Raw genomic sequence first — 18,316 nt, 5'->3', positions numbered from 1 at the left:
AAATTTAACATGCAAGATCAGCAAGGAAGTGACCATTCACAAAGGTCAATCACACGACTCTCAGGTCATTCTTTCTTGGTGAAAGTGGAGCTGTTACAAAAATCCCTGGTAGTTCCAAGTCATTCTAAAGGACTGCTGACAAGGTGAGTGCTGAGGAATTCATCTAACCTGTTGTGTGAATGCTGAACAGAGCAAACAAATAGATATCTCTCTGCTAGCTAAATGCAAACCTGTGGTGTTGACGAGGACATAGGAGCAGGTTCCCTGGAAAGAGTAGGTATAGCCGTCAAACGTCGTGTAGTGTGGGTCGCCGAAAGCCCAGCAAAAGGCCTTAGAATCAGGAACACACACTCCTTGGCCTTCTGACACCTCACAGTACTCTTTTACCCTGCACTCAACATCAGCACAAGGGTCTGCAACACACACACACACACCCACACACACCCACGCGCACGCACACACGCGCACGCACACACACACACACACACACACACACACACACACACACACACGCACGCGCACACACACACACACACACACACACACACACACGCGCGTTTAGTTGTCTCCTTTTAGAATTGCAAGGTGCTTGTACAATTGTGGGTTAACTGTTGGTTTGATTTGCTTGAGTTATCTTTCTTATTCAGCTATAATTCTTTGAAGCTTTTCAGAGAGTTCCAAAGTGGTCAAGACATTTTTGTTTCTCTCTGAAACAGAGCATCTGCTTCTTGGCAAGCAGGGGCGAGAACGTGGCTGGCTTTCTTCACACAGCTACTTTTGAGACTTTTCACCCTGCTTTTTTCCTATTGAACTATATGAGGATCAAACTTCCCACAGTGGCATTGGACATTCCATGGTACATACATGTCTTAAGCAGTAAAATATGAAAGTAGGTTGCTGGCTTAGAGCAGTTTAACAGCAGGCAGAAAGGAGTTTCGCTGCCCTCTCTGCTCAGTGTGTTGCACTTGTAGCCACACCCCCCCAGTGATGTCACAGTGTACTGACACACTGAGTACACTTGTGTTGATAAAATGAAAGATGTTAAACCAGTGGAGGCCAGAATTCTGCTTTCTGTACATTATAGAAACATTAAAAGATCACGGTCACTCAGTAAGTGTTCGACCTGTGGAGTAGCAGCCAATTGTTCCATCCTTGTTGCTACACTCCTCGCCCTCCTGGCAGCTGGTGGAGTTGCAGCTGAACTGTCCAGACTGGCAGACACAGCGCTCTGAGCAGTCCTCCAGTAACACTGATGCACCCGACTGAAAAGAGTCACACGAGATTACATTAGAACACACATAGAATCAATATACTTAACACAGACTATTTTATGCAGATTGAGCTTTTCCTTTTGCACTGAGATATTGCAAGTGGTGGAAAGTAACTAAGCACATTTACACAAGTACTCTACTAAAGTAAACATTTGAGGTACTTGCACTTAACTTGAGTCTTTTCTTTTCATGCAACTTTCTACTTCTACTCTACATTTCATGGGAAGTATTGTACTTTTTACTGCACTACCTACTGCTATCTGACAGCTTTAGTTACTTTACAAATGAGTACAGATTTTGCCACACAAAAGAAATGAAGAGTTTATAAAATATGATGGTTTGTTGAAAATTAAACTATCCAACAATATATAGGCCTACGAGTATAGCTGAAGTGATTAATCAATTATTAATTAATTGATTGACAGAACTACTATGATCGTTTCAGTCATTTTTTATGTTATTTATGTTTCCAGCTTCTCAACTGTGAAGACTCTTCTGCATTGAGTACTTTTACTTTTCATACTTTCAGGCCTAATCAACCAGTGGCCGCGGGCCGAATACGGCCTTTCTGAACTTTTTTCTGGTCCGCAAGAAGTTGCCTGCAAATCGGGCTCTGGAAAAAAACGCACTCTGTCAGCACCTGCCATCGGCTCAGTTAAGCTCACGCTGCACACTGGGTTGGCGGGCCACAGAGAAAGTCACTCCCTTACTTTAGCTCGGCACGCTAACAACACGCTTCAAGATGTCTCTCTCCAAGCCAAAGAAAGCTAGAGTTGATTCTGAAAATCGTCACTTCCAGAGCGAATGGACGGACAAATATTGATTTACTTTGCCAGCTGCAACAAGTAATAAACTGATGTGTTTATCGTGCAACGAATGTATTTCCATGATGAAAGAATACACCGGGGAGAGGCACTACAGGTCAAGTTACGACTCGTTTTCTGTCAGATTTCCCGTGAGCTCAGAGGAACGGAGAAGGAAAGTACAGGGACCACTAGCATCATTTAACGGAGTCAAGTGGCTTTTGGTCAATTTTGCCCGGAACAAGAGAGAGCCTCGATAGCATCCTTGCTTTTAGTTCTCTCCTCTCCTCCACTCTGTGTCTGACTGACTGGAAGTGTGTGTGCATGTGTGTGTGTGTGTGTGTGTGTGTGTGTGTGTCGGGGGCCGGAGCCCCGCCCTTCGCATCAGAGCAGAGGAGAGAATGTGAATGCGCAAAGCAGCAACGCAGTAACACTACTGTAAGTAAGAGTTGTTTGTAGTGATTCATTGACAAAGTATTGTGTGTCCCACAAACCCCCAGTGATTTTCCTATTCGGCCCACTTGCTAATGAAGTTGAATAGCCCTGGTTTAAAGGTTCAATGTGTAGTTCCGAGCCACCTGCTGTCTGTCTCTCTGTCTGTCTCTGTCTCTGCCAGACAGTCTGTCAGACAGTCAATCTGTCTGTTCATTCCTTTAATTCATGATCCCATGTAGAAAATGTCATTTGAAATTGGACTAACAACATATTAACTATTAATAAGCTATCATACTGTAGTGAATAAGCATTTTGATGTGGATGATGATAATACCCTATAATATTGTCCATCCACTACGCAGCCACATTTCTCCACGGGCACACAGCGGACTCCGTCAGACATCAGGCCGTCGTCACACTGGCAGCCCTCCTGGCACACTGGGCAGGGCTCTGACCTCTGCAGAGAGAAGCAGGTGGAGGAGCAGGACGAGGAGCACAGCTCATAGTGACTTCCTGCTGGACACGTCACAGCTGCAACAACAAACAAGGCCTGGAGACTCAGTATTCAGCTTTGTTAGGAATTAAGTTTCCGTAAAATTACAGTTTTCCTGAATTTCTGTTTTTTATGATAATTCACAAGTTGATAGTTTTAATTTGGGACATTTAATCACGTGGCATTAATATTAGTACATTAGATTAGTAGATGAAACAAATGAGCCTGTACTGTCTCTGTAGTGCTAATGAGAAAAATCCCTCTCCTCTTACTACTGGAGAAGCAGAGAAGCTTTAACACCAGACACCATCAGGGCTGATCTGATATGATCTAATATCATCTTAGCAGTGACTGCAGTACTAACACCTGTAGGAAAACATGATTCTAACACTTTGAGCCCCCACCACAACCCACAGAGTAATGGACTTATTGAGGGAACAATCCAGAACAGCCAAGTCACTGTTGGAAAAGCTTGGAGCTGAAAAAGGAGACTCTTACTTGAGCATTGTGGAGTACAGGAACACACCTGTTGAGCCCAGCCCAGCAGAGAACAATGCCAGTATAGACACAAGGAGTACTAAAGCCACTGAGTTAAACACCTGTCCATATTACAACCAGGAAATGCTATCACTTTCCAGATGGAAAACAGAGCAGCCCTCATTCCTTATCAGGACAGGAAGGACTGACACCGCCCGCAGTGCAAGGAGCCTGGAGTGACCCAGACACTGCCCCCACTGAGGCTACTGAGGCTGCCACAGCCCACACCACTACCTCAGACACACGGACACATCGCCACAGCAAGTCACCAGATCAAGGCAAAAGCTCAACCAAGGACAAAACATCAGCTTTAATTTTAAAGGGCTGTAGGAGTTTGGATGACCTTACATTTACTCACATTTACAAACAAACAATTTGTTCCAATGTTGTTGTACTTTGCATCTCAGTACCTCCCTATTAAACGGCATGGAAGAATTAAAACAGGCTAAGCCACACCGCACCAGTGAGCTTCAGTGAATCACATCAGACTTACGACAGAAGCTGGTGCTCCTCCATTTGTTTATCTTTGTGCCAGCTAGTTGACAGGCAGTAACATAGTTCTGGATGTGACGACACAGAATGTCCTTGCCCCCTTCAGCTGTCGACATCTCCCTGGAAACAAGCTTTCATTTAATTACAGAAAACAACAGAAAAGGACTTAACATAGAACCTCAAGTTTGGGGAAGGACAATTCTGGTATATTACAACTTGGATGTTATAACCCTAACTGAACTAAAGGAGTGCTTGAGATCTGGGAACATGCTACGATGCTACGGGTCAAGAAACAAAAGCAGTCATATGACCTGTCACCAGAATATCTAAACCTCTTTGATTGCAGGTAAAAGTGAAGGTGAGTGCACCTGAGATGTTGTTAATAATCCGTCATCACAGGAAAACTGTGTACACACAACTACGCAGGAAGTTATGGAAGTGTTCAATATTAAATAATTCTCGGTGACAGGCCAGTGCTAAGAATGCAATATGAAAAGTTGAAGTAAAAGTGAAACTACACGTGGAAGCTCCAGTCAGATTACAGGTTGTGGAGACGTCCAGCCTGGATCACAATTTATGTATAGAATGCATCATGACATTATAGATATGTTCACATATTTCCTTACCTGACACAAGCAACATAGTCGGGAGTTGGGGCCACTGTTGAGTGGCAGCCTGCAAACGGGCCCTGCTGGGATTTGATGATGTCACAGGCCTTTTGGGCCTCTGGGACCTTCTGTCCATCTTGCTTGGGGCAGGAACCGGCACCACAACTGGTCTCACATGGAGCGTCATCCTTCTTTATGACCCAAACTGCTGCTGCATCTGCTGGCTTCTCTCCTGCTGATGCTGGCTCATCAGACAGCTCACCGGTATAGTTGCCACAGAGACCACGTGGAGAGCTGCGATAGGTGGATGGGACTTGTAAGAACACGCCTGCCAAACTGTCGTAGGTCAGTCTCAGACCAAAGTCACTTTCAATGATGATGTTGATGCCATTTTGATGTGCTCGCAGGTTCCCTTCAGCCAGTGACACAGGAAGGGAGACTTTGATGTCATCAACCTGAGACATAGAGGAGTACAAAGTATAGCATTACATGAGCTGGTACCTTATCAGCTCTGTCCCACCTCAGGGGGCGCTGCAGAGGATGAAGGTGTGTCCAGTACAGAAGGCTAGCGAGATGCTCCCCAGAGGATTCACCTCAGCATCATTGTCTCGAGCCTCACACTCTTGAGCACATTAAGAACAATGTTGAACTCATAAGTGTAACTGTACATGAGTGAGCACCCATGGAGTGTTACACTTTAAATCCTTAGAAAGATCTACATTTTAAACAAATGCACAATAAGTAATACTTAGCTTTGCTTTTTCCATTAAGACCAGAACAAAGTCGCCAGAAAGTTGAGTGCTATGAATAGACAAATGTTGTACCTTGGCAGATTGTTGGACAGAGCTTTGTAATTCTCAGTTTTACTTCTGTTCTTTTGAAAATGATGTGGGAATACAGCTGACGCTTGGCCAATACAAAATGTCAGTCATACCTTGATTTCCCAGACAACCCCGGTCTCCATAGTGATTTCCATGTCGTAAACCTGGAGCTTCACACTGCGTGAGACGGTACCATCCTTATTGGTTTGCTGCTGTACAGACACAGAGAAGGCTTCCAGCCCTCCCTTGTTCTCCTCCACTTCTACCAACATGAACAAACAGTCTCCCCACAGAGGATATGCCTACAGGGTGGAGGATGGGGAGGAGAGGTGGAGAGATAAGAAGATATTTAATGTTATGTCAGAATATTCACCTGCGATTGTCTTAAAGGGCCAGAAAACATTAAATAATGATTAAATGCTCCACTATGTTCACCACCCAGTGTCTAACTGTGCATATATGCTGCAAAACATATCTGCTCTATATATATATATATATATATATATATATATATACACAAAGTATATATATATATATATATATATATATATATATATATATATATGTAAATATCAGCTGATGTGTTTGCCCAGATGATTTATCTGTCTTGCTGCAACATTGCATAGATGAAACTGACAAACTGTAACGATGGAGAGCTGATCAGAAAACAACAAGGTCTGACAATAAACATTTACTTAAGTTTAAAAGAAATAAACAATGTCAATACTTAAATAGATGATAATTATATTGTATAATTTATCAAATCAAGGTTATCAGGTTATTAATGATATATATGTAAACACGTTATTCTGGATAATATGCTTACTTTTGTCTTATACAGAAAGAAAAGTCCTTTACCTGTCCATCAAAGGACCTCACTATCCTGACTCCACTCACAGAACAGGAGCCAACACTTGTGGGAGAACAGGAGGAGAAACCTCCTTTCACAACACACTTCTCATTGGCTGAACAGCTAAATTTAGGATCACACTGTACTTCTCCACCTTCTGAACATACACAACGAGTGCCACATGACTCTCCTGGATAGAACACCTGAGAAGAGAGCAGAGCAGAAATATCAGTAGTAACAGAAGCTGTAGTTGAAGAATTCATTGTACTAGTAGAGGTGGCATTTGATATTATTGCAGCTGTAGTACCTGTCCACTTTGATAATACTGTCCTTCGTACTGACAGCCACACTCTGCTAGAGGTACACACTTGTCATGACTCAACATGAATCCATCGTCACACACGCAGCCTTCTGTGCAGAGTGCGCTCTCATCACAGCCCTCGGGGGGGGTAAGACCACTGCAGGTGAGCTGACAGGGGGGGGCACACACCTCATAGTGACTGTTTGCGCCACATGATGGAGCTGGCAGAGAGACACACATGGAAAGGCAATGTTCCTTACAAACATTACAAACATGTTTGTGACTTTCATGATACAAAAATTAAGTATAGTACATTATGAAGACAGATGGGGGAAACAAGGGGATAACCCCTCACAAAGCCAAGAACATTTACGTGTCATTTAGGGAAGTGTGCTTGTTTGCCTGTACATACAAATGGACATTTGAGCTATTTCTACAGCAGGGCCCAGTGACTGCACGCATCACCTTAAAAGTCATGTCCTCATTGTGGGGTTGCCAGGCTAGTGAATTCTGAATTAATAGTCTGTATTCTGAACAAAACACTAGTTACTTTTGGATAATAGCATTGATGGATAGATGGGTAGATGGATGGATAATTGAATGGATGAATGTGTAGTCAATGAGTGTGTGTGTGTCTTACGACAAAACTGTTCTGATCTCCAACTCTCCACTGTAGCTCCCGCCTCTTGACACGAGGTGCTGAAAGCTGATAGGCTGTTGCACAGTGCGGAGGCGTGGCCTTGGTACATACACATATCAAAAACGCAGTCTGTGAGGTATGAGGTATGGTCCACTTTACTGTGACACTGTCTGTATGGGCAGAGACAGAAACAGCAAAGGGAGGATGCAGTTTAATAACAAAGAAATGTACAGTTTGATGACTGAGCATATGTCTGACCACACAGAGTGGGTTTTTAAAATACTAAGCATAAATATATATTGTTTCTGGCCTAACCCAGTAGGAGGTTACAATATTATCTGCAGCCCAATAAAAAAAATGTCCTTCTACGGGCAGGGGTGAGACACAGGAGATCCTCCTTAACATTGTGTATAGATCGTGTGCATGTGACGTCATGCTTACGTCCCAACCCGTAAATCAGCCATGTTGGATGATATACACAACCAAGACGGCGCCCGTTCACGTGGGAGTTGCTGCAACGCTTCGTAATTTTCTTTGTATTTAAACGTCTAAGATTGAAAGAAAATGCCAATCGTGTGCGCAGTGTATAATTGTGGTAATAACGCTACTCGTGACCCAGAGAAATGGTTCTTTAGATTTCCTAAAATCATCAAAAACAAACGCCGTAAACTGGTTTACCAACATAACTCGTGAGGATTTAACAGAAGAAAAAGCACAATCCACCCGTGTGTGTGGCGTCCACTTTATATCTGGTAAGAGCTCATGCTAAAGCTATGTTTTCAATGTTTACGTTAAACATTTGTGCTTATGATATACCCGAACACTGTAAGACCTTACTTCTCCATATCGCTGACTGGTAAATAAGGCACTTTCTTTACATGTGATGGCAGCCATTTGCTCTTTTCTTCTGTGCATGTTTTTGTTTGGCTTATTCTTGAGACTACTTCACTTGCGAAAAGCAAAGCACCAATGTGTATCTCGAGCTCTTTGAGAGTAATTTACACGGGCATGGACGAGCACCCTGTCATCTTTCAGTGGTTTGGTAAGAAGACTACCAACCCAGCCAGAAACAAAGACATTATAAGCATCTAAGCTCTTGTATGCCTTCATTTGTGCATTGGTTGCCCACGACGTTTGTAGCACAAGGTAGTTCACAATATCCGGATATTCAATCGGCGGTAATGAATCTAAATCCTCAATATAAACCGACAGGAGAGCGACCTGTCAGCGGTGCCTGTGATATAAGCTTACCTGTGTGTGACACTACACCTCCTCTCTGTCATCCTTATCCCTGACTGTGGACAAGAGCTTCCACAATGCCTAATATGTTCTTTTCCCCTAAAGCGAGACTATTTAACTGTTGCTGAACAGCAACAAATGTGGCCTCTAGAAGTGATAACTTACAGGATGCTCACACATTTAATTGAGTTGATATGTGAGAGGTACTGTACTATTCTAAGGGGACAGAAAGGGAACGGAAACTAAGAAGAAAATACTTTACTGTCAGGACATCCCTTGTATATTGCATATTGCTGATCTGATTCCCATGGCTGAAAAAACCTCTGAACCAGGTGTGTGCTTAAATGTAGTAGCTAACAGTCAGCATGATTTGCCAAAAGACTGAGAGTAGCAACTGAAGCATCCGTAAGCAGCATGTAGTGGCAGCTTCACACATTTAATAAAGTTCAGCATCGTGCCAAAATTAAAGTTCTTTTCAATCAGTAGGCCTTTTTCACAGAAGATATTTTGACTGTCACACATTATTAAAAAACTTTACGTTGGCTCTGTTCTATTTACGTGTCTCAGTATGACAGTGTGATAGTGAGCCAGCATGCACTGTATCTGAAACCAACCATCATTACTTTCATTATTTAACCTGTGCTTATGTGTGAATGTCAAAATGGCCTCTGTGTGAAAGGCATAACTTTTTTCCAGGTAACCCTGGCGACTGCAGAAGTACCTAAACGGTCCGTCCTTGTCAGCGATGACACCACAGGAGCTCTGCTGTTGGTAACGTAGGAGCAGCGCAGGCTCACACTCAGGACATTTACCATCAGGACAGTCGCTAGTGCAGCCAGGCGCTCCTCCTGCCTGGGGACAATGACAGTAAATATAAAAAACTGTGAAAATATGCAGAGGTTATTTAGCCTTAAAAACAAATACAATAATCATAATATAAAGATTTTGACATTACATCAGTAATGATTAAAGAGTGGATGTAATGTGGTACTGAACTGTGCAGTGTTGGCTTTGCTATGACAAAAACAGGTCCAAATTTCTTCCGTTGTAAGAGGTCTTTCTCTTTTTATTAATTGGTAGGCTGTTAGTAAGAGGCGGTAAGATTACTGCTAAGTAATATCTCTTCTTAAAACTCACTTTAATCTTTAATTGTTTTTTTCTAAACAGATGGTATTTGTTGTAATTATTGTATCAAGTCATTGCAGCGAGTGGTCGTGAACTTCGCCAATTTCTGAGAGTAGGCACTGCACGCCTTTGATTTCAAGCTTATTTTTAGGGCTGGCTCAGGCTTGCCTTGGACCGGCCCCTAGTTTTGCTGTTATAGGCTTAGAATGCCTGGGGACAGCTCTCTCCCCTTACGGAGAGTTACGTCTGGATCATGAATCGTGGCTGCGCCTGTTGCCCTGGCCCTGCCTGACGCCCACGATAAAAACATTTTTGGAGGCACTGGGAAGCTTTTTCATATTTGATCACATCATGTTGTATTTTCACTATGTTGTTTATTCTCAACACACGACATTGCAGTGTATCCGTCCTGGGAGATGGATCCCTCCTCAGTCTCTCTCTGAGGTTTCTAAGATGTTCTCCCTTTAATTGTGGGGTTTCTTTTAGGGAGTTTATCCTTGTGCGGTGCGAGGGTCTCATATGCTGTACAGTCTGTAAAGCACACCAGACAAATGTATAGTTTGTGATATTGGGCTGTATAATTAAAATTGATTTGATTTATTTTTTGTTTTAGTGTTTTTCCCTGACCAACCATCGGCTTTCTGCTGTATCGACTTAACATGCACAACTGTGCCTGGGCCCGGAAGGAGTATGTGCTTGCTTTGTGCTTCTACAGTATAGGACTTCATTATTTTCTCACTTGTGTGGTTTTCAGGTCAAGTTTAGGTTTGTGTAAAATACTCATGCAACCTTCTTTTTACACCCTCTCAGCTAATACACACCTTCCAGCTGTGTCCAAAGGCATTAATGTGTGTATCCTGGGTGCCATCAGGTTTCAGTAAGTCATCACCAGGTTTTCTATTGTAATTTCCACACAGGCCTAAAAAGAAACAAGACAGCCAGCATTCACACATTAGATAAACATTTATATTGCATCCCTGCAACTTTTTGGAAGAATGAAAATAATTTAAATTAGGGACAGATGGTGAGTTTGTGATGCTCTGAAGTTTTTATGAAACTTAAGCCCACTGGTAAAGGAATGGTTCAACTTTTTTTCGAAATACACTGATTTCTTGTGTTAGTGAGTTTGGAAGATTGAAGGCAGGAAGAAATAGCTAGCTAGATCAAGGAGAACATTCACATTGGACACCAGAGACCATCGTAATCTCAGTTGAAATGGTGATATCAGTGGGGGTCTACATTATTGCAGCAATAAGAAATTATATTCATTAAAGTGAAGTGTGAACAATATAATCACATTTAGAATAGTTACAAAGAACAAAAAGCTGTTGACTTTATAGGTATATCTTTATTTCTAATTATCATCACAAAGAACCCAAATGTTGTCTGATCTGCAATGATGGAATAAGCGTGCAAATGGTTTCAGTGTTTGGGCTGTTGAAAAGTTTTCAGATTTTCTGCTTATGTTAACTTAATCTGCTCCGGAGCAGGTTAGCCATGCAGCATAGGTTACCATGGTGATCTAACCCAGACACTGACCATGCTTCGTGATACAGGCCCCAATAATTATAGTTAAAATATCAAAGAGCTCTGATTCTGGTTCTCTTGGGCAGCACCTATGGCGGTAATTGCAGATGTGTTTTTGAATCTCACTTCCAAGGAATCGTCGCTTGTGATTTTTCACGGGAATATTGCGACAGACACTAAGTTCAGTGATAGATAGTAACTTAATAGACATTTATTTAAGAGATTATTATTTTAAACTTCCTTGGTTATATAGGAATTAGTTTAGTTTATACAATTTTGTTATAATAGCAGCCATATATAAAAATACAAAAGATGCTTTACCAGATTTAACTACTATCTAATTTCTAATAAAACACAGAGCAAAATATTACATTCATACTATGTCCAATGTTACAAAAACAGGTTGTCAGAAAGTCAAACTAATGCTCACAAGACTGGTTGCTTAAAAACAATTTTTACTTGAAAAGACACAGGTTTTCAGAATGAGGTGAAGTTTATTACATTCATCAATGGAATAAAAGAAAAAGCAGACTGTGCAAAAACAGAGCCTTGGGGACGCTACAATCTCCCCTTGAGGCAAATGAATCGTTGCTCATTTGCTTGGAGCTGAACAAAGATATTCAATGGTGGACGAGCACCATTATGAATTATCTTATGCACTAAACGGACATCCGAATACAAAAGGACATGGCCTTGCATGCTTTATTCCACAGTAAACACTAAGTAATGCAACCCAACTTACCACTTGTAGCAGAAGAGAATGAACTGGGCAAAGTCAAGCTGACGTGGCTGTTCCAGTTGAACCTGAGCGTCAAACCAAAATATGTTGTCACAATGCCAAAATAGCCACGCTGGAACAAGGAAAGCTTGCCATCTTCCATGGAGTAAGGCAGGTTTACAGAGTGACTGTTGACCTGAGAGAGAGAGGGGGGGAATCAGCATGTACCAGATTGTGCAGAAGAAACAGATGTTACACATCACCTATGTAAAACCAGATTCAGTCACAATAGTACTGATATAAGATCTATTGAGAATTGCTTTTACATATCAAATTGTTTTTGAGGAGGGCTCCAGGTAAATACTGCAGTAGACAGACTAATCTTACCAGTATTTTCCCCATGTTGGCACGACTCATGCTGACAGTGATGTTACCGAACACAACAAGGGAGACGGACTTGGTGTAGGACACAGCCTTGTTACGCCCTCTGTTCTCATTTTGAACCAGCACTTGGAACGGTTCCAGGTCATGGTCTGATCCCTTGGTGACTTGAGACAGGATATAGGTGCAAGTGCCCTGGAAATCAAACCGCTGTTGGTCAAAGCTTCGATAGTGGGGGTCTCCAGTTCCCTGGCATGTTGCATAGGATGCTGGGTAGCAGCTCCTCACACCCCCTTTCAAGGCACAGTGCTCATTCTTCTTACAGGTGACGGGTTTGCACTTCAGCAGCAGGAGAGAACAGAAGACAATATCAGATCACAGTAAAAGAGATGAAAACTACAGCACACAAACACACGCACACACACACACACAGAGTCACAAACCTTAGCTTGACCTTTAAGGCATTGACACCTGGTGGTGCATGTGTTATCACCCCAGAAAGGGGTGGCTGATGGGTAATATCTGCCTTGATACTGACATCCACAGCTAGACTTACGAACACATCTGAAACACACACACACACACACACACACACACACACACACACACACACACACACACACACACACACACACACACACACATACACACACACACACACACAGAAGGATAATGAGATTAATGTCATGTCTCAGCACACTACTATATTGTAGTGATTCACCACACATTTCCTCAAAACTTACATCGTACAGTCTGGAGAAACAGGGAGACGTTCAAAAAATGTTCCAGACTGCTGTTATTGCACAGCGCATGTTGACAGGAACAAAACTTTATAGGCCAAACATGTTGTGTCATTACATTTTGTTATACAGATTTAATGAGCTTTGTTGGATGGAGCCTGAGATCTAAGATGTTCATGGCCAGTGACTGCTTCTCTGTAATTGTTGTGCATAGGAGGATAAAGAACTGGAAACTTAAATATACAAAACATGTATGAAACACTCCTGGTATATTGTTACTCTCCACTGCCTCGAAATCATCATGTCTGTGGTGATGCACGTTTTAGCACATTTACTACAAATCAGATGTACTTTACTGCTGGCTGTTTTCCAACGCACTGAAAGGCATTGTGGGTCACAAAGAACCTGTTTCTCTTGGGACAGCGTGTTTTGATGAATCAATCTGTGATCATGGGACACCAAACATAAAACTAATCTAACGCCTTGCTTGGTGTAAATATAGAAAAACATAACATAAACCTGCTAAGAATATTCAATTATTAAATGCTGGTTGTTTATTCATTAAGCATTTGCTCCTGTAAGACACAGTTTAGTATTGTTACCTGTCTCCACTAAGCACCAGTCCTTTATTACATTGGCATCCCTCCACACAGGGGTCTTTACACAGCTTCTGACTGTCTGGAAGCATGCAGGAGGGGGGGCAGGCGGAACCACAAGCCTCATAATGGCTACCTGTTGGACAAGAGAGGACTGGGAGGGGAGAGTGGAGATTATTGAGCATCATAATTATGTGTTGTGCTCATTGTTCCTATTTAAGAGAACCAATACTCTATGTCTAAACCAATACAACACCATACAATTGTAAAACAACATCAATGTTTTGTATATGTTTTAAGAGTTTTTTTGTGATTGGAACTCTATTCTTATTCAACAGATCATTCACATGTATGTTCCCATCCTGTAGGTTTTATTTCCATAGCTAACAGATCAAAAAGTGACTGTAAACCCAGTATATGTTCACAGTGTGTGTGTGTGTAACCTACGTTACATTTAGTTCAGATATCAGCATCGCTGGAGGTGGTGGAAAAAAGAATTTTTTGAAAAACAGCCCTTTAGATGATGAAGATTGTAATGATATTAATTGACCTTTCCTCTAGCTCCAACCTCAGGGGAAAACATATCATTTTTTGTCTCACTACTGGAAAAGTTAGAAGTGAGAAAACAACTGGACTTGCTTTATTTCATTTTCACACATGTGGGTGTGTTAAGTAAGTAATCTACATACTCTGTACTGGTTGGTCAGTTATTTCCTCCTGTATACTGGCTTACAACAAAGTAGTTCATTTGCAGAGTGATGTGTTTCCAGCTGTTTTCTTAGTACTTTTAGATAGTTGAGATAGAACTAACAGCTTAGCTGCTTACAGCTTATGTTTCCTTTTCTTTGAGGGATTCAAGACAAGTACGATTGTTGATTGCTGTTTACACAAAGGCCCCGTTTGGGTAACCATCAGCATCCCAGTGGATCTTTGTTAAAACAACAAGATCCAGTAAAAATGCTCCAACGACAGGCAGAAAAGAAAAGAACAGACGCAACAACATTGTCTTTCCATATTCAGGGGGATCTTGAACAAACACCACTTCCCTATGTACCTACATCTAAATGAAAAGGGACACTTCTTTGGGGACAGCAATGTCCAAATATTAGACAGAGTATACATGTGGTCTGAAAGGGCAGTAACTCCCCATTCAGACGCAGACACATACGGACTCAAACAATAGAGACGCAACCAGCATTGTGAATGGAACCTCCAAATAGCCAATATGATTTTAAAAAATCCTCCATTTTAATATTTTGCTGAGTGACTTACAGCATTTGGTAACCATTCTCCACTGAGGGTTGACTTTCACTTCTTCTGACAGACAGGCATCATCATAACTCTTCAGGTTATCACAGAGAACCTGTCTTGCACCTGGACAAATACACAATTCATTTATTACTTAGAGCAGGGGTGTCAAACATGCGGCCCGGGACATGACTTTGCAAAGTTAAAAAATGAGTTGTTTTGATCTTAAAGTAAAATACTGTTCCAGATACCTGTGACAAAATGTTTTGTGCCTTTGTAGACACACTGTGAAGTTGTAATGCACATGTGTAAATGATAAACTGATAATATTGTTGAAATCGCACCTTCTTTTCTTATGAAATTTCAGGTTCATAATGTTTTGTAAAAAGATGGTTTATTAAATTTGAACATTTTCAGAATGTAAATTTGGAGTTGTTGTTATTTATAGGTTATTATGATATGATGTTACTGGTCCGGCCCAAATTGTGCTGCATGTGGCCACTGAACTAAAATGAGTTTGACACCCCTGACTTAGAGGAACTCATTACAACATAGATCCTGACATCCTGAGACAAAACTGTAACTGTTCACTCTCCCAGACATACACAAGCATGTGTCCAGGTAAACAACTTACAGTCACAGGGACAGAACAGCATGGCTGAGATCAATGTGACATTTGTCCAGTTTGTTATGTATTAACGTGTAAAGGAATGTGTGCAGGAGGTCTGCTAGTTGCATGGGACAATTTCTTTATTCGTGTTTTGCTTTGAAGTTGTGCTGTATGAGTATAAGGTTTAAACTAATTGGCTTGTAAGCTATTACATGTTATGCATATAGATAGGAGTTTGCAAGTCATGGGTTTGATACCTGCAATAATACTTTTTATGTTAACATAAACCTTTAGATATACATGAATATTTTGAGTGTGTATTCTGCCCCATAAGTGTGCACATCCTCAAATATTGACTTACCTCTATTGACACAGACATCGTAGACACAGTTGTCCAGGTACATAGAGGGGTCAACCTGTTTGTGGCAGGCTGAAAATGGTCCATCTGGCTTTTTCAGGATCCCACAGAGTTTGGGATGGCGGTAGTGGGCCTGCTGCTTTGATGAACACGTGGGACAGCGACCAGCACAGTTATCACTACAGAACCGATCGGACTTATTGGTCTTCCACTTCTGGATCATGCTCAGCACAGCAGATAGCCTGGAGCCTGTCAGAGATATAAGCAAACTGTTTAAAATTTAAGCATTTTATAGATTCAAAATCACAGAATTCGGACTTCTGGGTGAGTGAGCAATGCAATATTCTTTTACTTCTTTTATTGTGATATATTTTTGAATGACATTTAAACATGATTGGGAAGCAACCGCAAACAAAACAAAAGTAGAAGAAATAAGTGCATTTCACTTGTTTAGCAATGACTATTACATTCCCCCGGTCACATAATAATATTGTGACGCCAGGTTGAATCCTGAAGCAAAGCTCCCTCTGTCCTGTTTCCTTTTATGGCTCGTTGGCTCTCCAATATATCTCCAGAAAGATGGTTAGGGTTACTTTTGCTTTTCGGTCAATAAAGTCCACTAAGTTGGAAAATGAATCTCAAATGTTAGCACGCTCCACTTTTCCTATCACAACTTGCATATTTGCAGGATTGTTAATTTCCTCTATAAATTCTATATTCTCTATATATAAATATTCTACATATTCCTAGATCTTTTGGCTCCCCACTGTGTACTGTATAAAGTGACAGCACTTGTCCTGATAGCGATCAGTTTTGCTATCCAAAGAATGCTCAAAGGCCCTGATGGAGTTGATGGATGAAAGGGTCCCTTTCAAACATTGCTTCTTTTTTTAACGCTGCTGCATGTTCTGCTTCTTCCTCAATGCGCTCTGACGACCCTGTGGTGATGGAGCCACTGAGTTATGACCGCCCTGCTTAAATGACAGCCAGAGTCTCTTGATGGTGCTACTTCCATTATACCTGGCACTACACAATTCAACACTTCTGGGATGAAAGTGTAATTTCACTTCTATTGGATATTGGAAGTTACATTAAGGTCACAGTGGACAACTTGCTCAATAGCTCTGCTACTACAGTATTATCCTCACCTTTTGTTTCAGGCAGGTCATCTGTCCTGTCACCATTGTAGTTTCCACAGAGGCCTCCCAGGTGTTGATAGTAGGAGGATGGCACTGTGATGTACAGCCTCATTTTCCAGTCATACTTTACACTCAGGCCAAAGTCAGTGGTGAGGGAAGCATAGACTCCACTCTGCTTTACAGAGACCTTACCGCCTAACAAACTGACAGGCAAGTACTGAAGTTCTCCATTCACCTGAGGTAATAACACAACAATGATTGGGACGAGCTGTAACACTGCATATGAACAATGGTGAGAACTGTAAATGCATTGCAACACAAGATCAGCGGGAGAGAGAGAGAGAGAGAGTTGTGTGTAGTTGTATGAAGAGCAAAGAGAGCTGTGTGAAGAGAAGCAGAAATCATGAAAAGGTCATTACAATCTGGCAGTCCAGTGAAATTGTGCTTGAATTTGCCAATAATGATAACAAATATAATAATAATAATAATAATAATAATAATAATAATAATAATAATAATTATTATTATTATTATTATTATTATTATTATTATTATTATTATTATTATTATTATTATTATAATATATTGCATTAGTTGCTTGGCTACTAGCTGACTGAACAGGGTTTTTTGTATACCAACAAGTTAACCATTGTGTATCAAGAAAAACAGATGCTAGTGAGGGGAGTCAGGACTTCACCTCTCTTCCCATTGGCTGTGTCTGTTTATCTGAACTTTCTCAAGACAGACATTCTTAACAGCTGATGGAAGTCTTTGTACTAGCCATGACCCTTAATTGTGGTTTTCAAAATCGGACTAAATACGAGATAAGTTGCATGAATATTCATGAAGGGTATTTCTCGCTACAAGTCTTTATATAGCCTGTTACTCTCATAATGCTGTCTTTATATTTGAACATTGATTATCACATTCATTGCTTGTTACAGTAGATGACAGCAGGTTGGAGAATCTGTTACCTGCACTTGTCTCCTGTGTCTGCCGATGATGATCGTCTGCTTGTGAACGTTGATTTCTACAGTCCTCACAAATGAAACTCGGCGGTTACCTCGGTGGTCATTCTTGGTCGTCACAGTGAAAGGCAGGAGGTCAGACGCCATCGTTGTAACTGTTGTCATAATGTAAGTGCAGGAACCCTGAAAGAAAAGATGAATTGTTGACTAATTGAAGCAAAGTCTATTCTAAACACCAAGCAAAAATAACAAAGCTTCCATTCTCACACTTTAGTGAAGAGGATGTTTTTTGAAACACAAGCTGATGTCGTGCTGATTAAAGGCAACATACATTGTGCAATAACAGCAGTCTGGAACATCTTTGAACGTCTCCCTGTTTCTTCACATTTCTCCACAGTGTGTGTGTGTGTGTGTGT

General features: G+C 41.3%; 1 protein-coding gene across 1 annotated transcript in view; it reads right to left on the bottom strand.

The window, feature by feature from the left end:
• The window catches only part of LOC115021088 (IgGFc-binding protein-like), a 33,196-nt gene extending 15,149 nt beyond the window's left edge, over positions 1-18,047 (bottom strand). The window contains exons 1-16 of the mRNA XM_029451232.1: positions 17,907-18,047; positions 16,942-17,167; positions 15,797-16,042; positions 14,850-14,951; positions 13,584-13,713; positions 12,985-12,994; positions 12,248-12,580; positions 11,885-11,946; positions 9,212-9,342; positions 6,319-6,467; positions 5,574-5,762; positions 4,658-5,094; positions 3,690-3,769; positions 2,868-3,040; positions 1,124-1,262; positions 231-413 (exon numbers count right to left, since the gene is read on the bottom strand). Of these exons, the coding sequence (XP_029307092.1) occupies positions 231-413; positions 1,124-1,262; positions 2,868-3,040; positions 3,690-3,769; positions 4,658-5,094; positions 5,574-5,762; positions 6,319-6,467; positions 9,212-9,342; positions 11,885-11,946; positions 12,248-12,580; positions 12,985-12,994; positions 13,584-13,713; positions 14,850-14,951; positions 15,797-16,042; positions 16,942-17,167; positions 17,907-18,047 (2,731 nt within the window). The remainder of the gene's footprint in view (positions 1-230; positions 414-1,123; positions 1,263-2,867; positions 3,041-3,689; positions 3,770-4,657; positions 5,095-5,573; positions 5,763-6,318; positions 6,468-9,211; positions 9,343-11,884; positions 11,947-12,247; positions 12,581-12,984; positions 12,995-13,583; positions 13,714-14,849; positions 14,952-15,796; positions 16,043-16,941; positions 17,168-17,906) is intronic.
• Positions 18,048-18,316: the final 269 nt, after the last annotated feature.

Source organism: Cottoperca gobio, chromosome 16 (assembly GCF_900634415.1).
Source record: "Cottoperca gobio chromosome 16, fCotGob3.1, whole genome shotgun sequence".
In the NCBI taxonomy this organism is placed as follows: domain Eukaryota; kingdom Metazoa; phylum Chordata; class Actinopteri; order Perciformes; family Bovichtidae; genus Cottoperca; species Cottoperca gobio.
Note: the sequence above shows the minus strand (reverse complement) of the source record. Positions and strands in the feature narration are given on the sequence as shown.